This window comes from Ranitomeya imitator, chromosome 5 (genome assembly GCF_032444005.1).
Source record: "Ranitomeya imitator isolate aRanImi1 chromosome 5, aRanImi1.pri, whole genome shotgun sequence".
In the NCBI taxonomy this organism is placed as follows: Eukaryota; Metazoa; Chordata; class Amphibia; order Anura; family Dendrobatidae; genus Ranitomeya; species Ranitomeya imitator.
In genome coordinates, this window is record NC_091286.1 from 663,593,430 (window position 1) to 663,614,521 (window position 21,092).

Here is a 21,092-nt window from a genome sequence, read left to right on the forward strand (position 1 = left end):
CATTCTGGCAAACAGTTTAGAATCAATGGATTCTTCACATGCGATTCCAATAATGTCATTTACGTAGTGAAATGCCCCTGTGGACTTCTTTATGTCGGTGAGACGACACAACATATCCGGGATCGGATTGCGTCTCACAAATCCACCATAAGATGCAAGAAAACGTGGCTTCCTCTCCCCTATCACTTTGCGTCCGCCAACCACTCCATTTCACAATTACGATTCCAAGTACTTGAGCAGGTGGACAGACCACGTAGGGGTGGTAACCACGTCAAACGGCTTAGGGAACGTGAAGCACATTGGATCTACACCCTCCAGACCCTCACACCAAAGGGCCTCAACCGTGAACTTGATCTGGTTTGCTGATGGTATACTGTGGATCCTCCGGTCCTCTGCTATAGGGTCATAGTCTTCATTGTAACATACTTTTGAGTTTGTATTTTACTGCATTTTCATGTTTTTATTAGGAAGGGCTGACTTACTGTCGTTGTTACTTTTCCACGTACTAACCTTCTCTTAATACTTTTAGGCCATCTGACCCTCACTATTTGTCACATCCTTCTGGGGTAAGTACCTATTACCCAATTTTGGTCATAGTTTTATTTTTATTTTTTATTTTTACAAATCAAAAATAAAATAATAAACTTTTCATTTGTTGCTTTTTACTTATACTTTGGTTCCACAATTTCCATTTTGTATTAATTTTTAATTTTTATTTTTATTTTTTTATTTTTTTGTTTTATTTATTTCCCTATATACTTCCTGACTTTTCCTTTTTTCCGTTTTTTTCCCCCCAACTTTTATATTTATTTTTAATTTTTATTTTTTATTGTATTCTTTTTTATTTCTTTTTTTCATTATTGTTATTTTTATTTGTTTATTTTTATTTCCATTAATTTTCCCCTATTATTCCTAGTATCATCATTATTTTTCATTATTTTTCACTATTTCTCATCATTTTGTTCTTAATACATAACATTTTATTTATTTTGTATATTTTTTATTTTTTATTTATTTTTTTCATTGCCCCACTCTTATTATTTTTTATAATTTTTATTATTATCATTATTTTTATTTTTATTCCCGATTATTTTCCTTTATTTCTTCATCTTCTTCTCATCTCTTCATCTCCATCTCCACTGCGTTCTCCTTTTACTATATTCACCATATTGACTACTTCTGCCATACCCCCTATGGCTCCTATCACGCTCCTTTCTGCCTTTACCTATAGCCCATCCCCACACTATACCGGCGCCCGCCTTCTTCTTGCCTCTCAGCGCTCTCTCTCTGACTGCGCTTGTGTCCCTTCTCTCCCCTCTTGGGGTCTCGCACTGCGCATGCTCCCCTTATTGCTCTTCCTCCTTCTGTCCAGGAGCCATGTTTGGCTCGGCGCCTCTACCCCGACCCTCTCAGTGCGCAGGCGCCACCCTCGGACGTTTGTATGCCCCATTCTGTTATACCCTGCCCCCTTCTGTGCAGGAGCCATGATTGGCTCTGCGCCGCTACCCCCGACTCTCCCAATGCGCAGGCGCCACCTTCGGACGTTTTGCGCTCCAGCCCTCGGTCCTGCTCCCTTACTAGTGCACAGTCGCATTTTCCGCGCCGGCTTCATATTCTAGCCCTTGGCCCTGTACCCCAGAGTGCGCAGTCGCACTTCTCTCTCTGGCTCTGCGCTCCAGCCCTCACTCCTGCTGTGCACTTCCGGTGCTGCCCCTTATTAACCCCACTGACGTCCCACGGCTCCACATACCACCGCAGGTACGCCAGCACACCGGATCCGCAGGTAGTCTTTATCCCTTGTTCCCTTCCTACCCTTCAGGCTGTGTTCCTCCCGCCTACACCACAGCTGATCCCTGCTCTTTGCATTTTCTTACAGCGCATACTGGGAATTTTTTTTCCCCTTCCCTGATTTACCTTTCTCTGCATCTTCGCCTAACGGTATGTTTTGTACCTTCAATCCCCTTCTTCCCCTTTTACATATCTTCATTCCACTTAATCTTATACCATTCCCTTTCTACAGTTTTTCTCTGGATCCTGCCTTATGTTATTACCTGTCCCGCATCTTCGGGGTACCGTCCACTTTTCTCTTTCTACAACAAGGTTAGTCGCCCTTTTCCTTACCACTATTACTCGCATTGTTGTGCTTAGAACCTTACCTCTGGATGCCATTCGTCGACACCACGCCAATCTTCATGTTAGCTCTATGAATGTATTGTTCACTATTTCAGCTATTGGCATGAGTTGTATATTTTTTGTATATAATTTTTGTATATATTTTTTGTATACTTTATGTATATAAAGTGTCTGTATTGGGTAGATATCACTGTACATAGCCTTACAACCTAACAGTTGTTGTACATGTATAGCACCGTTTTTTTGTTTCTTCATTTTTCTGTTTTTTATTTCAATGTTCATATCAGTAATATTTTGTAATCTCCATTATTTTCTAGTGAGGTTTGACAAAGGCCCACAACAGGGCCGAAACGTTACCTCAATACCTATATATGATTGTGGTGACCCCGGCTTCGCAATACTACTGTGGTGAACAAAATAAATTTCTTTATTGCATATGAAAAAAACAAAAATTCGAGTGCGGCTGTTGTTTACTTATTTATGAAGTTACCTTGGTTCAGCCTGCACCTTTCTACATTGACCAGAGTGCACGCCTTTGCTATTCCTATGGCTAGGGTTTTGAACTGGAGCCTCTGGACAATAGGAAGGCAGTGATTGGCTTGGCAAAGAGGAGAGGCTGAGGAATAATGGGGAGACAGGTGGATTAGTCGGGCAGCAGAGTGTAGGATAGACTGGAGTTTTGCCAAAGTGCTAGAGGGGAGGCCAGAGAGTAGGAGGTTGCTGTAATCAAGTCGAGAGATGATAAGGGCATGCACTAGCGTTTTTGTGGTTTCAAGGTCAAAGAATGCCCGGATCCGGGAAATATTTTTGAGTTTGAGTCAGCAGGAGGAGACAAGGGCTTGGATACTAGGCTTGAAGGAGAGGGCAGAGATGAGGATCAACCCGAGGGAACCGAGCATGCGGGACTGGGAAAGTGAGAAGTAATTGATATTGATGGATAGGTCTCGTGGAGGGGCAGAGTGAGATGGGGGAAAGATGATGAATTCTGTTTTGTCCATGTTCAGTTTTAGAAAGCGAGCAGAAAAGAAAGCTGAAATAGCAGACAGACATTGTGGGATTTGGTCAGTAAGTATGCGAGGTCGTGTCCAGATAGGTAGATCTGTGTGTCATCAGCGTAGAGACGATACTGCAAACTGTGGGATTCTATAAGCTGTCTCAGGCCGAACGTGTAGATGGAGAAGAGTAGGGGTCCTAGAACTGAGCCTTGGCGAACACCGACAGACATGGGGCGAGGTGAGGCGGTAGTGTGTGAGAGGGAGACACTGAAGGTTTGGTTTGTTGGATATGAAGAGATCCAGGATAGGGCCAAGTCTGTGATGCCAAGAGATTAGAGAATCTGCAGCAGGAGGGAATGGTCGACAGTGTTGAAGGCAGAAGACAGGTGCAGGAGAAGGACAACAGAGTAGTGTCGCTTGCTCTTGGCGGTCAGTAGGTCATTGGTGTCTTCACTTAGGGCAGTTTCAGTTGAGTGCAGTGGAAAGCCAGATTGTAACTGGTCAAAGAGGGAACAGAAAGAGAGGTCAGTTAAAGATGGACATGCTGTTCCAGTTATTTTGAGACATAAGGGAGAAGAGATATTGGGCAATAGCTAGACACAGAGGATGGGTTGAAGGAGGGCTTTTTGAGGATGGGTGTAATCTTGACATGCTTGAAGGATGAGGGGAATACACCAATTGTTAGTGAGAGGTTGAAGAGATGTGTTAAGGTACCGTCACACTAAGCGACGCTGCAGCGATACCGACAACGATCCGGATCGCTGCAGCGTCGCTGTTTGGTCGCTGGAGAGCTGTCACACAGACAGCTCTCCAGCGACCAACGATCCCGAAGTACCCAGGTAACCAGGGTAAACATCGGGTTACTAAGCGCAGGGCCGCGCTTAGTAACCCGATGTTTACCCTGGTTACCATCGTTAAAGTAAAAAAAACAAACGCTACATACTTACCTACCGCTGTCTGTCCCCGGCGCTCTGCTTCTCTGCTCTGGCTGTGAGCGCCGGGCAGCCGGAAAGCAGAGCGGTGACGTCACCGCTCTGCTTTCCGGCCGCTGTGCTCACAGCCAGAGCAGAGAAGCAGAGCGCCGGGGACAGACAGCGGTAGGTAAGTATGTAGCGTTTGTTTTTTTTACTTTAACGATGGTAACCAGGGTAAACATCGGGTTACTAAGCGCGGCCCTGCGCTTAGTAACCCGATGTTTACCCTGGTTACCAGCGAAGACATCGCTGAATCGGCGTCACACACGCCGATTCAGCGATGTCAGCGGGAGATCCAGCGACGAAACAAAGTTCTGGACTTTCTTCCCCGACCAACGATATCACAGCAGGATTCTGATCGCTGCTGTCTGTCACACTGGACGATATCGCTAGCCAGGACGCTGCAACGTCACAGATCGCTAGCGATATCGTCTAGTGTGACGGTACCTTTAGGGTTGGGATGAAGACTGTGGCAAGGTTAGTCATGAGGTGGAATGGGAGTGGGTCAAGCGTGCAAGTGGTGAGATGTGATCTTGACAGAAGGGTGGAGAGTTGATCTTCTGCCATGGTGGAGAAGTTGGTTTTGGAGGAACAGGGTTGAGCAGCTACAAGGGGCATTGGGGGCTGCGGGCAAAAGCTTTCTCTGATCATACCCCTATGTACAAGAAAGTTACTACTATAATACTGCCCCTATGTACGACAATATAACTACTATAACATTGCAACTATGTACAATAATATAACTAATATAATACTGCTCCTATGTACAAGAATATATCTACTATAATACTGCTCCCATATACAAGAATATAACTACTATCATACTGGCCCCTATGTACAGGAATATAACTACTATAATACTGCCCCTATGTACAAGTATATAACTACTTTAATACTGCTCCTGTGTACAAGAATATAACTGCTATAGTACTGCTCCTATGTACAAGAATAATACTACTATAATACTGCACCCTATTTGCAAGAATATAACTACTATAATACTGTCACCTATGTACAAGAATATTACTACTATAATACTGTCCCCCTATGTACAAGAATATAACTACTATAATATTGCTCCTTATGTACAAGAATATAACTACTATTATACTGCTCCATGTACTAGAATAATACTATTATAATACTGCACCTTATATGCAAGAATATAACTACTATAATACTGTCACCTATGTACAAGAATATTACTACTACAATACTGTCCCCCTACAGTCATGGCCAAAAGTATTGACACCCCTGCAATTCTGTCAGATAATACTCATTTTCTTCCTGAAGATGATTGCAAACACAAATTATTTGGTATTATTATCTTCATTTAATTTGTCTTAAATGAAAAAACACAAAAGAGAATGAAGCAAAAAGCAAAACATTGATCATTTCACACAAAACTCCAAAAATGGGCCAGACAAAAGTATTGGCACCCTCAGCCTAATACTTGGTTGCACAACCTTTAGCCAAAATAACTGCGACCAACCACTTCCGGTAACCATCAATGAGTTTCTTACAATGCTCTGCTGGAATTTTAGACCATTCTTCTTTGGCAAACTGCTCCAGGTCCCTGATATTTGAAGGGTGACTTCTCCAAACTGCCATTTTTAGATCTCTCCACAGGTGTTCTATGGGATTCAGGTCTGGACTCATTGCTGGCCACCTTAGAAGTCTCCAGTGCTTTCTCTCAAACCATTTTCTAGTGCTTTTTGAAGTGTGCTTTGGGTCATTGTCCTGCTGGAAGACCCATGACCTCTGAGGGAGACCCAGCTTTTTCACACTGGGCCCTACATTATGCTGCAAAATTTGTTGGTAGTTTTCAGACTTCATAATGCCATGCACACGGTCAAGCAGTCCAGTGCCAGAGGCAGCAAAGCAACCCCAAAACATCAGGGAACCTCCGCCATGTTTGACTGTAGGGACCGTGTTCTTTTCTTTGAATGCCTCTTTTTTCTCCTGTAATCTTTATGTTGATGCCTTTTCCCAAAAAGCTCTACTTTTGTCTCATCTGATCAGAGAACATTCTTCCAGAACGTTTTAGGCTGTTTCAGGTAAGTTTTGGCAAACTCCAGCCTGGCTTTTTTATGTCTCGGGGTAAGAAGTGGGGTCTTCCTTGGTCTCCTACCATACAGCCCCTTTTCATTCAGATGCCGACGGATAGTACGGGTTGACACTGTTGTACCCTCAGACTTCAGGGCAGCTTGAACTTGTTTGGATGTTAGTCAAGGTTCTTTATCCACCATCCGCACAATCTTGCGTTGAAATCTCTTGTCAATTTTTCTTTTCCATCCACATCTAGGGAGGTTAGCCACAGTGCCATGGGCTTTAAACTTCTTGATGACACTGCGCACGGTAGACACAGGAACATTCAGGTCTTTGGAGATGGACTTGTAGCCTTGAGATTGCTCATGCTTCCTCACAATTTGGTTTCTCAAGTCCTCAGACAGTTCTTTGGTCTTCTTTCTTTTCTCCATGCTCAATGTGGTACACACAAGGACACAGGACAGAGGTTGAGTCAACTTTAATCCATGTCAACTGGCTGCAAGTGTGATTTAGTTATTGCCAACACCTGTTAGGTGCCACAGGTAAGTTACAGGTGCTGTTAATTACACAAATTAGAGAAGCATCACATGATTTTTCGAACAGTGCCAATACTTTTGTCCACCCCCTTTTTTATGTTTGGTGTGGAATTATATCCAATTTGGCTTTAGGACAATTCTTTTTGTGTTTTTTCATTTAAGACTAGTGTTGAGCGATACCGTCCAATACTTGAAAGTATCGGTATCGGATAGTATCGGCCGATACCCGAAAAATATCGGATATCGCCGATACCGATATCCGATACCAATACAAGTCAATGGGACACCAAGTATCGGAAGGTATCCTGATGGTTCCCAGGGTCTGAAGGAGAGGAAACTCTCCTTCAGGCCCTGGGATCCATAGGGATGTGTAAAATAAAGAATTCAAATAAAAAATATTGATATATTCACCTCTCCGGCGGCCCCTGGACATCACGCTGGTAACCGGCAGGCTTCTTTGTTTAAAATGAGCGCGTTTAGGGCCTGCGAATGACGTCGCGGCTTCTGATTGGTCGCGTGCCGCTCATGTGACCGCCACGCGACCAATCAGAAGCCGCGACGTCATTCGCAGGTCCTAAATTCCTAGAATTAGGAGTTTAGTGAATGAGAATGATGTCGCGGCTTCTGATTGGTCGCGTGGCGGTCACATGAGCGGCACGCGACCAATCAGAAGCCGCGACGTCATTCGCAGGCCCTAAACGCGCTCATTTTAAACAAAGAAGCCTGCCGGTTACCAGCGTGATGTCCAGGGGCCGCCGGAGAGGTGAATATATCAATATTTTTTATTTTAATTCTTTATTTTACACATCCCTATGGATCCGATACCGATACCCGATACCACAAAAGTATCGGATCTCGGTATCGGAATTCCGATACTGCAAGTATCGGCCGATACCCGATACTTGCGGTATCGGAATGCTCAACACTATTTAAGACAAATTAAATGAAGATAATAATAACAAAGAATTTGTGTTTGCAGTCATTTTCAGGAAGAAAATGAGTATTATCTGACAGAATTGCAGGGGTGTCAATACTTTTGGCCATGACTGTATGTACAAGAATATAACTACTATAATACTGCTCTTATGTACAAGAATATAACTACTATAATACTGCTCCCATATACAAGAATATAACTACTATAATACTGCTCCTATGTACAAGAATATAACTACTATAATACTGCTCCTATGTACAAGAATATAACTACTATAATACTGCTCCTGTATAGAAGAATATAACTACTATAATACTGCCTCTATGTACAAGAATATAACTACTATAATACTGCCCCTATGTACAAGAATATAACTACTATAATACTGCTCCTGTATAGAAGAATATAACTACTATAATACTGCTCCTATGTACTACTATAATACTACTCTTATGTACAAGAATATAACTACTATAATACTGCTTGTATGTGCAAGAATATAACTACTATAATACTGCTTGTATGTGCAAGAATATAACTACTATAATACTGCCCACTATGTGCAAGGATAAAACTATTACAAACCTCAAAAATGTCTCTAATGATCCACTATCAACTAAATCTAATGGTCACTACTCCATGCTAATTCTCTTGGATCTCTCTGCAGCATTCGACACTGTGGATCATCAGCTCCTCCTAACTATGCTCCGCTCTATTGGCCTTTGGGATACCATCCTCTCGTGGTTTGCCTCCTAGCTCTCTGACAGCTCCTTCACTCTAGCTTTTGCTGGCTTCTCTTTCTCTCCTTTTTCTTACTGTCAGTGTTCCTCAGGGATCAGTCCTAGTCCCCCTCCTTTTCTCTTTGTCTACTGCACCTATTGGACAAATAATCATTAGATTTGGTTTTCAGTTGCACCTTTATGCCAATTATACACCTCTACTCCTGACATCAAGCCTGCATTATTACAAAGCACCAGTAACTGTTTTTCTGCTGTCTCTAACATCATGTCCTTCCTCGATCTGAAACTGAACTCCTTGTGCTTCCTCCTTCTACTAACCTACCTATGCCCGATATTGCCATTTCCATGTCTGATTCTACCATTACTCCCCAGCAACATGCCCGCTGTATTGGGGTCATACTTGATTCAGATCTTTCTTTCACGTCCCACATCCCATCACTCGCCTGCTCATGTCATCTACACCTCAAAAATATTTCTAGAATTCGACCTTTTCTTACCTTTCACTCTTCAAAAACTCTTAGGCTGCCGTCATACGTTCAGTATTCGGTCAGTATTTTACATCAGTATTTCTCAGCCAAAACCAGGAGTGGGTGATAAATGCAGAAGTGGTGCATATGTTTCTGTTATACTTTTCCTCTATTTGTTCCACTCCTGGTTTTGGCTACAAATACTGATGTTAAACACTGACTAAATACTGCTAGTGTGACGGCAGCCTTACTGTTGCACTTATTCTTTCTCGCCTGGACTGTTGCAACTCTCTACTAGTCAGTCTCCCTCTTACTCAATAATCCAAACATCCCATTCCCATCTCCAAGACTTCTCACAAGCTGCACCAATCTTTTAGAGTGCATTACCTAGGAAGACACTTTGATTAATCCCCAATACCAACAGTTTTAAGCGTGCTGTAAAAACACATCCAATAATTGAATGTTGATGCTGTTACAGAACCCCCAGCACCAAGAATATGTTATGCAGTATATATTATGTATAATAGGTTCCATGTGACATGCATCAGTCCACAGGCTGCGCCCCTGGTCAGAGGGGACAAGATATTCTCCTTCTGACCTCCCCCACCTTTGTAATTCCCACAGTAAATATCAGCAGGCTCCGGCCCCCTGCGGCTATTGTAATGTATGTCTGGCCTGCTTTTTCTATTGGCATGCCCTGTGTATCTGTGTTATATATTCTGTGTGCTGTGAATAAAGTGTGTTCTTTTAGACTGGAAATACGTGGAGTAGCAGTCAGCTTTTATATGCTCTCACGTAATCAAGGAATTCCAGCCAGCGTCCTTCATTCAGAATCCAGCAAAAGCAGAGTGGACCTCCTGAAACACGGGGGGTGCTGAAAGAGGTACTACAGCACAGTAGACCCTGTTACAGATGCAATTCTGTATTGTTCAGAATCTCCCAGTTTCTATCAGTCATATCCTCCTCCTTCTCATCACACTTCTTAAAACTCAAAGTGGTCAAAACCAGAGTTATCATCTTTCCTCCATGTAACTCAGCTCCCCCTTCCAGATCTGTCCATCATAATAAATGGCATCCCACTTTCACTGTATCACAAGTCCGCTGCCTCAGAGTTTCCCCAGACTCTTCTCTGTCCTTCAAACTACAAATCCAAGCTCTCGCCATTTCCTACCGCCTCTAACTCAAAAATATTTTAAAATTTCATCCTTTCCTCAATCAACTAAAATATTAGTCCATGCCCTTACTATCTTGACTATTGTAATATTCTCATTTGTGTCCTCCAGGCTAACATTTTTGCATCTCTGTAGTTCATCCTTAAAGGCAAAGTCATTTAGCTTCTAACTGTCTATCTACTTGATGCTGTAATCTAAGCTATTTTCTAATATTCTTGCACTAAATATTCCCTAGCATTCCCTAGCTACGCTGTCTAACTACACTGTCTAACAGCTATTGTATTTTCCCCTGTGAAGGAACAGATTAAGAGAGATTCTCCATTTTGTGCTTTTGTGTTGTGAATTCTGTGGCCAAGCTCCCTCCTGTGGTCCTGAGTGGTACTTCGGCTGGTTCTGTCTATGAGCTTCCTTTGGTGGATGAGAGTGGTACTGCGGCTTCTGAGTTTCCTTCCTCAGGTGATGAGGTTAAGTCGTTAGGTGCTGCTCTATTTAACTCCACCTAGTGCTTTGATCCTGGCCTCCAGTCAATGTTCTAGTATTGGTCTTGCTTCCTCCTGGATCGTTCCTGTGGCCTGTCTTCCTGCATAAGCTAAGTTTTGCTTGTGTCATTTTTGTTTGCTATTTTTTCTCTCCAGCTTGCTATATTGGTTTTTCTTGCTTGCTGGAAGCTCTGGGACGCAGAGGGAGCACCTCCGTACCGTTAGTCGGTGCGGAGGGTCTTTTTGCCCCCTCTGCGTGGTTGTTTGTAGGGTTTTGTGTTGACCGCAAAGCAATCTTTCCTATCTTCGGTCTGTTCAGTAAGTTGGGCCTCACTTTGCTAAATCTATTTCATCTCTGCGTTTGTATTTTCATCTCAACTCACAGTCATTATATGTGGGGGGCTGCCTTTTCCTTTGGGGTATTTCTCTGAGGCAAGGTAGGCTTATTTTTCTTTCTTAGGGCTAGCTAGTTTCTCAGGCTGTGCTCGAGGCGCATAGGACTGGTCAGGAGCGCTCCACGGCTACCTTTAGTGTGGTTGGATAGGATTAGGGATTGCGGTCAGCAGAGTTCCCACGTCTCAGAGCTCGTCATATGTTTTTGGTAATTGTCAGGTCACTTTGTGTGCTCTGAACTTCAAGGTCCATTGTGGTTCTGAATTACCTGTTCATAACACTTTTGACTCCATTTTCTTGTTGGTTAAAAATAACTTCTGTTATTTAATTAGGTAAAAGGTTACAGCTGCCATGAAGTAATTTTATCTTGTTTTTCATAAGTTTGTTATTCAACTAGGCTATGGTTCATAATTGGTATAAAGACCTTGAGTGTTCTAACTCGAGCCGAGCCAGATAAGAGACTCAGGGGGTGTATCGCTATACAAGACTGAGGCACCTGTTAATATGTTTTTTAAGCCAAAAAGACACGAGCATATCTGTAGTTTCCGTTTTTTCTGTATCCTCATGGGTTAAGTTTTTCCTGCATTCTTATAGGTTAAGAACTGTGAGCGTGTTCTTATGCTGATTGGTTGAAGTAGAATTTCTATGACTATAAAGAGTGATACACATTAAACGGGGGCCCAGAGATCTGCTCGATCCCCCATACAGAGACATACGTCTCCGTCTGGTCATTTTCAGTTGCCGGCAACGCCCTATAGATTAATTTGGAAATCACTGAGTCAACCGTGAAGGATCAATTTAGATCCTCCCTCAACACCCCTATTTGCTGTGTGATGAAGATTTGTCTGAGCATCATAGTGCAGGCTGGAGTACACAAACAAATTGTTATCAGACCAGGCACTGTCACAGTCTCTGCCCCTTCCCTGAAATGAAGTGTCATCAGTGACACTTGTTTCTGGGATGTGCTTGCCACTGCTGGTCCCCTGGGCACTGACTCCCCCACGCATGCTGTCTCTCATGTGTGTGCTCTGTTGTCTGCTTAGATAAATAGTAATAAGCCACAAACAGAGCGTTGTCACTATGCCCGGAAGAGACCAGTGACATTGTCATGACCAGGTCAAACATTCCCTGCTATTCACCCTCATATGGTGTCTGCAGCTGAAGGAATTATGACACACACCGGTCTCGGGGATAACAGTTGCTTTTACTTCAGCAGGAACGGGAATTATAACTTGGAACAAATAAGGAACAGTCTCTCATGGGTCATCCACAGCAATTACAGTTCATACTTACATGCTGAGATGTGATTGGGGTCTGGAGCTTTGAGAGCACTGGACAGTGTCTTTTGGTAGCTTACAGAGGGAGGTAGATGCAGCAATTAGAGGTTACAGACCTGTACTCGGGGTTAACTCCACAGTTTGTACAAGTACTTATAGGTGAATGTAAAAACTGAGGTGATTCCAGTCAGAAAGACTTTAGAATGATGTCCGTAGAGTTTTTAGAGGGAACCCAGGCTCTTGGGCCTGCAGGAGATCTTGCAGCAATAACAGCCTACACATGTGGTTTGTTGTCCATGAGGGCATCCCTCAGACTAAAGAACATTCTAGACTTGCCTGGAAAACAGCTCCTCCTATTGACCATGCAACTAGTAGCTGGCCAATAGGACATTGAATTCACATCTCAGATCCTTACAAAACAATAATTATGAGGCATTGTACACTTTCACTACTAGGTGGCACCAGAACACAACAAATGAGAAATGCATAGCATCTAAAATGCAGGTGACTAGAAATGGAGAATTACAGCTCAAAATTGCAGGGGATAATGTAGACAGGCAATTAGAGAGTGAGCTGTAGTGTTCAGAAGCTACTCACAATGCAGGATTACATAAAGGGAAGGACACACTCTGGACTGGGTCACTACAACATCACATGCGAGGGGCGGCTCTAGTCTCCTGGATTACTGGGTATAGTGATACCGCTCTGTTCCTGGCTTATTATTATTCATCTAATCAGACAAAGGGGTCCACAACGGAGGAGAGACAGCACACTGCACTCACCGGAGAGACAACAGGGACAGGCGTGCCACTGAAATAAGTGTCACTGATGACACTTTGTTTCAGGGAGGGGCAGAAACTGCCGCAGTTACCACAGCCTCTGCCCTTTCCTCTGAAGAAGATTCATGTGAATATCCCAGCATGCACTGGGATACTCAAATGAATTCGTCATCACAAGGGTAGTAGGGAAAAAATACAAGAGCTGTTAGACAATGCAGTTTCAGAGCGGTAGGGAATTTTTAAAGCAAGTATATTAGAAAAAGGCTTAGATTATAGCATTAAATATATAAGGAGTTAGGAGAAAAATGACTTTGCCTTCAGAGCATCCCTTTAACTGCACTGCTTGATTAAACCACCTTTCCCTTAGCTACTTCTCCACCTTTACCCTTTGCTCATCCCTTCAGTAGCTCCCAATTCCCTAGCTAATTCAGTTTCAGTTACCAACAATGACCTGAATTCAAGTCCTCGTTCTCTCTGAAAAGGCAATCTGCATATTTAATTTCCATAGGACCATTGTAGGGCTTATACAGTTAGGTCCATATATATTTGGACAGAGACAACATTTTTCTAATTTTGGTTATAGACATTACCACAATGAATTTTAAACAAAACAATTCAGATGCAGTTGAAGTTCAGACTTTCAGCTTTCATTTGAGGGTATCCACATTAAAATTGGATGAAGGGTTTAGGAGTTTCAGCTCCTTAACATGCGTCACCCTGTTTTTAAAGGGACCAAAAGTAATTGGACAATTGACTCCAAGGCTATTTCATGGACAGGTGTGGGCAATCCCTTCATTATGTCATTCTCAATTAAGCAGATAAAAGTCCTGGAGTTGATTTGAGGTGTGGTGCTTGCATTTGGAAGGTTTTGCTGTGAACTAAACATGCGGTCAAAGGAGCTCTCCATGCAGGTGAAACAAGCCATCCTTAAGCTGCGAAAACAGAAAAAAAACCATCCGAGAAATTGCTATAATATTAGGAGTGGCAAAATCTACAGTTTGGTACATCCTGAGAAAGAAAGAAAGCACTGGTGAACTCATCAATGCAAAAAGACCTGGGCGCCCACAGAATACAACAGTGGTGGATGATCGCAGAATAATCTCCATGGTGAAGAGAAACCCCTTCACAACAGCCAACCAAGTGACCAACACTCTCCAGGAGGTCGGCGTATCAATATTCTAATCTACCATAAAGAGAAGGCTGCATGAAAGTAAATACAGAGGGTTCACTGCACGGTGTAAGCCACTCATAAGCATCAAGAATAAAAAGGCTAGACTGAACTTTACAAAAAAACATCTAAACAAGCCAGCACAGTTCTGGAAGAACATTCTTTGGACAGATGAAACCAAGATCAACCTCCACCAGAATGATGGAAAGAGAAAAGTATGGCGAAGGCGTGGTACAGCTCATGATCCAAAGCATACCACATCATCTGTAAAACACGGCGGAGGCAGTGTGATGGCTTTGGCATGCATGGCTGCCAGTGGCACTGGGTCACTAGTGTTTATTGATGATGTGACACAGGACAGAAGCAGCCAAATGAATTCTGAGGTATTCAGAGACATACTGTGTGCTCAGATCCAGCCAAATGCAGCCAAACTGATTGGTCGTCGTTTCATACTACAGATGGACGATGACCCAAAACATAAAGCCAAAGCAACCCAGGAGTTTATTAAAGCAAAGAAGTGGAATATTCTGGAATGGCCAAGTCAGTCACCTGATCTCAACCCAATTGAGCAGCATTTCACTTGTTAAAGACTAAACTTCAGACAGAAAGGCCACAACCAAACAGAAACTGAAAACCACCGCAGTGAAGGCCTGGCAGAGCATCAAATAGGAGGAAACACAGTGTCTGGTGATGTCCATGAGTCCAAGACTTCAGGCAGTCATTGCCCACAAAGGGTTTTCAACCAAGTACTAAAAATGAACATTTTGTTTAAAATTATTGAATCTGTCCAATTACTTTTGGTCCCTTTAAAAACAGGGTGGCACATGTTAAGGAGCTGAAACTCCTAAACCCTTCATCCAATTTTAATTTGGATACCCTCAAATGAAAGCTGAAAGTCTGAACTTCAACTGCATCTGAATTGTTTTGTTTAAAATTCATTGTGGTAATGTCTATAACCAAAATTAGAAAAATGTTGTCTCTGTCCAAATATATATGGACCTAACTGTAAGCCTCCTCACATTGGCATGCCAAGCTAGTCATGTCACTGTCGACAAGGAGAAACATTACCCCTTAAAGGCTAACAAGTACCAACAAAGCCATGCATAATATGTCTCTTCCATATGTACAGTATGTCATTAAACTCTCCTCCCACAGTTAATCTCTGTTCCTCAAAAGTTCCCCTTCTTTCTTCTACTCTTGCATATTCCTCATCCAAACAGCTCTATGATTATTCCTGAGCATCTGCCATCCTCTGGAATTCAGTGTCTCAGCATGTCCGATTGTCTTCCACATATGGAGAACTTTAGCCCGAACCCGAAAACACATCTGTTTAGAAAAAGTCTAGCAATAACACTGATGCCACCTTACTACCACCAGGGCTGCTGCAACTCCAGGACCTAGTATTTCCCCCCATTACCCGGTAGACCACAAACTCATGAGGGCATGATCCACTTGTCTTCTGCATCAGATCCATTTCACATGTGCTGCACCCTGGAATTAATGGTGCTTTAAAACTAAATAATAATAATCTTAAGAGTTCCCATTATTTTACCATTATTTTATTATTTTTTTAGGTGAACCCTTTAATAATACCATGATAATGAATGCCGCCGTCACTAATATTATTGTGTCTATACTACTTGGCCATCGCTTTGACTATGATGATCCAAAACTTCAAAGACTTTTGACAATAGTAATGGAAAATATAAGGATTGCTGGTAGCCCAATGGCCTTGGTAAGTGTGTTACTATCACATTGTTTTTATTATAATTTAGTCAGTGGCAAACAGGGCGGAAAGGTGGCACCGCTGTAAAGATAAAACTTTGTCTGCCTTTGGGAGCGGATTTACACTATTACACTCTTAATTGTCTATTTTCATAATTCTTAAAATTGTATTCTTCCTTGTTTCACATGTGGAGAAACTATGATTATTTAGGTTCTACTAGCGGCGGATCTACAGTTGTCGAAGAAGTCATAGCAGTTAGCTGAGTCTGAGCTAAAAAGGCACCGCACTGGAATCTTTCCCACACTCACTAAACTTCTCCAGATCTATAAATCAGCAGGCTCCATCCAGTAGCATGGAACTTTTCTAGACTTGCCTGCTACTTGTACACAGCCAAAGTTCTCTATGGATGTGACAGCAAAATTGTTTTGAAGTAAAAAGTCTATCAATGTGGTGATATAATAGTATAGATCCTGGTAGCCAAGATAAAATGGGCTCACCTAACCAACAAACCTGGTGTGCGTTTTACAAATCCTTAGTCAGGCGTACCGACAACGGGGTCCAGTGGTGACCCGAGATAAAGCATTTGTGAATTGCACATCGGGTGTGATTGGTGGGTCAGCCTATTTCAATTTGGCTGCCAGGATGTATACTATTAAATCCCATACATTCATTGACTTTAGTGTAAACACTCTCATGAATCGAGACCAAAGTCTACCATTGAGCAGAATTTTTAGCTAATAGTTGGATATGAAATAGGTAAAAAATGTATTGACATATGTAACGCTAGTGATTGTGGAACCTTTATGCCACGGACTGGGGAGAGCCTAGAGGGACGTAAGTAAGCAACCACCTGGTTCTTCACTAGAGCCCCTAATGGTGTGGTTAGACTTCAGTCACAGGTAGACGCCAGGTGCACTCCAGGACAGACCCCGAAGCTGCAGCAGCTGACCCCAAAGGAACAGTGAAAAAGAAATAGAGTCAGGCCAACTAGGAACTGGTTAACAGAAAGAATGGGTGCTGTAATGCTGGTTAGACAGAACTGGTTCTAAATAGGACTGCATGGCTGGTTGACAGAATGGATACTTCAACATGCACAGACAAGACAGATTCAGGAACACAGGACAGACTCAGGTGAATGATCACAGGTCCAGATTCAGACTACACAGGTGAGGGTAGAGGTACAGGTGTGGACTAGGCGGGTCTGGAACAGGACTTGGTACAGGCAGGACAGGTTTAGGACTAGATTCATACAGGATGGACAAGATCAGGTTTAATCAGGAAGGATACAGAGACCTTAGAAATAAAGCGGAAGTGTAAACACTAATCTCTAAAGTTGTTAAGGACGTTCCCTATAGGGGAGGGTGCCTTAAATATTTGATGTCTCCCAGCTATTTACTGGGAGAGTTTAAGTCCTCTTTTTCTCAGAAGAGGCAATTTGTATATTATATTTCCCAGAGGAGCATTGCACGGAGAATAAGCCTCCTTACCTTGACAAGCCAGAGATGGTATGTCACTCTCCATAAGGAGAAACGATACCCCTTAGACCCCAGTCCAGAGCCTCTCACCTAGCCAAATCAGTTCTCATGCTTCGCACTGACGAGGGCCAACAGCCCAAAACACCGTGTCTGCGAATTGAGATACTAATTTGGCTTTTATCCTAAGTCATATTGCACGACTCGTTAAAGGATTGATTGTGACTTGTAGGATTGCTACTTCCAACAGGTGGCGCTATAGCGTTTAAGTCCTCTTTTTCTCAGAAGAGGCAATTTGCATACAGCTATTTACTGGGACACTTCAGAAGTGTGCTCATTGCCCCTTTAAGAAGTGGGAAGGGCACACGTGTCTTAAGCACAGTCCCAGGAAACCTTTCAACAGTGCGTAGGTTCTGGGAGGAAGCAGTAATGGCTCAAGACCAGGGTAGAGCAGATGTGTAGGTGAGCATGTTGGTGTCCCTGCCACGAGGAGGAAGAGGGATCGTGCAGAGACGCCGGCATTGACAATAAAACGTACATCACTTGTTTTGTGTCTAATAGATTAGAAGTTAGAAGGCTAAATGGTTTTAAATGCAATGACTGATTGAAATAACAACATTTACTAAAATGATAACGTAACCGCAACCCTAACACAACCCTGACCCCAACACTAACACACCCCTAACCCTAGTAGAAAAAACACCTCCGGCACTCATTTTTTTTTCTGTGTAACAAGAGAATCTTTATTTACAGCTGATATATGACAAGACAAAATTTCCGACGTTTCGGCGCTCAGGCCTTTATCAAGGATGTCTGTCAGAAGATGAATCGGCATGCATGGCGTGCTTGCAGCCAGGAGCAGAGTAAAAAGACATTTACACAAAAAAAAAATGAGTGCCGGAAGTATTTTCTACTACTGTATATTGGTTTTCCTTTTGGGCACCTACACTTATTGAATCGAGTGCAAAAGCTTCTTACTACCTCTATTACACCCCTAACCGTAACACAGCCATAACCCTAATCACTCCAACCCCAATCCTAAGCCCAACTGCATAAAATAGAAAAAATAAAAAAAATCATTATTATCTAACTAAAGTGTAGAAAAGCAATTGATTGTAGTACAACTACCAAAAATGATAATCAGTTTCCACCAAAAAATACTTGTAACACAGCAAACAAAGTGGAAATTAAAACATAACTTTTAATATACAATAGTATAAAATGTCGACAGACAAGATGGTGTCACCCAAGGTAAAAAAAAAAGGGGTCAGGTTCACTGTGGACAACACAACAGGAAACACAAACCCCTTTTAGGATAGAAAAAATATAACTCTTGCAGTGGCTAATGGTCAATGCACATACAACACAGCAGGCAAAAACAAATACTTAAACACTTGGTTGCAGAGTTAAAGACAATTGTCACAAAAGTGTCGCCGTTGTTATCATGAAACAAAAAATGCAATCATAAAAACGCAACAGCACCAGGAACGGTCTCACCAATTCCAGGCGATGGGCACGGGTGAAAAGGAAGCTCCAGGATTACGGATACTCCATGGAATCCTGCATGGGGACGACAATACCCTGTCCGTCCTTATGGGGCTAATAATAATCTGCCCCCCAGACTCCCGCCCTTACAAGGTGTTAGGACTGGCGGAACGCACCAAGAAAGGTGATATAGATGCGTTCGCAGTCCGGGGTCCACCGTGCAGGTGAAAACCTGCTGCTAGTAAATTGCAGACCATATGGCGGTACACTAAAGTATATACACGTGGGTTCAACCTCACCCAGCGTGAAGGGAGCAATCCTGTTGCGTCACAGGATCGCGGTACCGCACATAAAGCGCGAGCGAGCAGTCAGCGTACTTAACCCCAACTGGGATTGAAGTCCGATTAGACCCTCACTGGCACTACACCACAACTGGGTGTGTAAGGAAACTAAATATAAATATATAAATGCACAGGAGTGCGAGCAATGCCGCACTGACGGACGCCACCAACCACACTGGCTTGGGTATGGAAAGCGCAAGGCAAGCGCACGGCGCCGTACAGGCGGACACAGCAAGAGGACGCTGTAATGTGTGTATCGTGCAGATGATTAGTCGGGCGCTAGATAGCTACCAACATCCGCGAGCAGACAACAACTCTAGGGAGGGATACTTAGGAGCTTTCATCCATCGACATACATTCATCTACACACACACATATAACATTATGAGACAATACTAGCGCATGGCCGTGCGGTCATGCGCAGTTTATATAGTTGCAGCACAGGAAGTGGCTACAGCACTTTTGCCCTTCCAAGACCTGCCAAGAGGACCAATGGAATGTGCTGCAGAGCCTGAGCACATGACCCTCGATCTCCAACGGGAGATCTTACCCTGGGCATGCTCAGTACGTGCAGACAAGGACTTAGTCCCAGAGAAGTCCGCTCGCTGCTGACCAGCACTGACTTTAATGGCAGAGACTGGAGAAGCAGCAGCAACTCTTCGCACAGAGTCAGACTGAGCGAGACGCTGGGATCGACGTCCCTGCTGAGCAGACTCCACTGCGGCTGAAGGAGAATGGGAAACCGCATCGGAGACGGATCGAGATTCCCCCTGTGCAGCAGAGGAAACTCGACTCCTAACACAAGGGATGCCACATCTACCCCTTTGTCAAAATACGCCCTTCACTCTCCCTCATTGATTGTCCCAACGCGTTTCTTCCAAGCCAAATCATCAGGGGACTAGCTTGTTGGAGGAGATAAGGTGCCTAAGTGCTGCATAGAGGACAGGTACTGTCACCTATCTATGCTAGAATGCAAAGGAGAGGATCTATCACAGTGATCAAATGAAACCACTAGGAAAAATGTCCTATTGTTGCTGGGCACCGGCAGTCAGATCTCCGTAAGCACATTGCACATACGCCAGCCATTTTTTTTTTCAGGATGATGCTGGGCTGGGGGCAGGATTAACCAGGGGTGGCAGAGGTGCCAGGGGGTCTCGGGATGCATCATTTATCTCTCCTCTGATATGTATATCATATCAGAAGAGAGAAAAATCATTGAAACAGCTGGTTCACTTTTTTGTGATTGCCATTAATCACTTAATAACGGGGATCACGTAATAAGACAATGGAAAATCCAGCCCTGATCATGCTCTCTGGGGTCTCTGGTTCCTCCGATAGCTGAGACCCTGTAGATTTTCCATCTCTAGAGGGCACTGCAGCCTTATTCCCAATTTCCGCTTTAAAATGGCGATGAGGGAATAAGTACTCTTAGCGGATGCCGTTTTAATGCATTTTGGTGGTCGCTAAGGGGTTAACACTTGAAGTAATCAATGTTACAAAATAAGCATGTGTACAATATATATATGCATTAAAGGAGCTCAACTAAATTATATAGGTAGTCCCATGTCAAGCATTTATGGCATACCCAAAGATTGTGCAAAAAAAGAGCAGCCGTTCACAAAGAATGTGCTTGGTAATAATTGCACGTAGCAGATGTGCCGACTCCCAGAAACAATGTTATTAGTGGGTCCTGTCCGATACTGCACACAAATGTAATGTCTTCCGTAATATTTTCCTCCATAGTTGTACAGCGCGTTTCCATTCCTGATGAGTTGGATTCCAGGAAGTCACAAAACCGTCCGACAAAATAGCGATGAGTTTGATGCATTTATTAGAGAGATCTTCATTAAAAAGAGGAATCGACTGGATGCAAATGACCAGAGGAGTCTTATAGATTATTTTCTGATCAAACAGAAACAGGTAAAGTAAAACCTTCTACGGATCAAATTAAGAGCCGCTAATTAACATG

The 21,092-nt window shown here is 43.1% G+C and overlaps 1 protein-coding gene across 1 annotated transcript in view; it reads left to right on the forward strand.

The window, feature by feature from the left end:
- The window catches only part of LOC138638715 (cytochrome P450 2K6-like), a 67,945-nt gene that overhangs the window by 25,280 nt on the left and 21,573 nt on the right, over positions 1 to 21,092 (forward strand). Inside the window, exons 5-6 of the mRNA XM_069728232.1 lie at positions 15,674 to 15,834; positions 20,867 to 21,043. Coding sequence (XP_069584333.1) covers positions 15,674 to 15,834; positions 20,867 to 21,043 — 338 coding nt within the window. The remainder of the gene's footprint in view (positions 1 to 15,673; positions 15,835 to 20,866; positions 21,044 to 21,092) is intronic.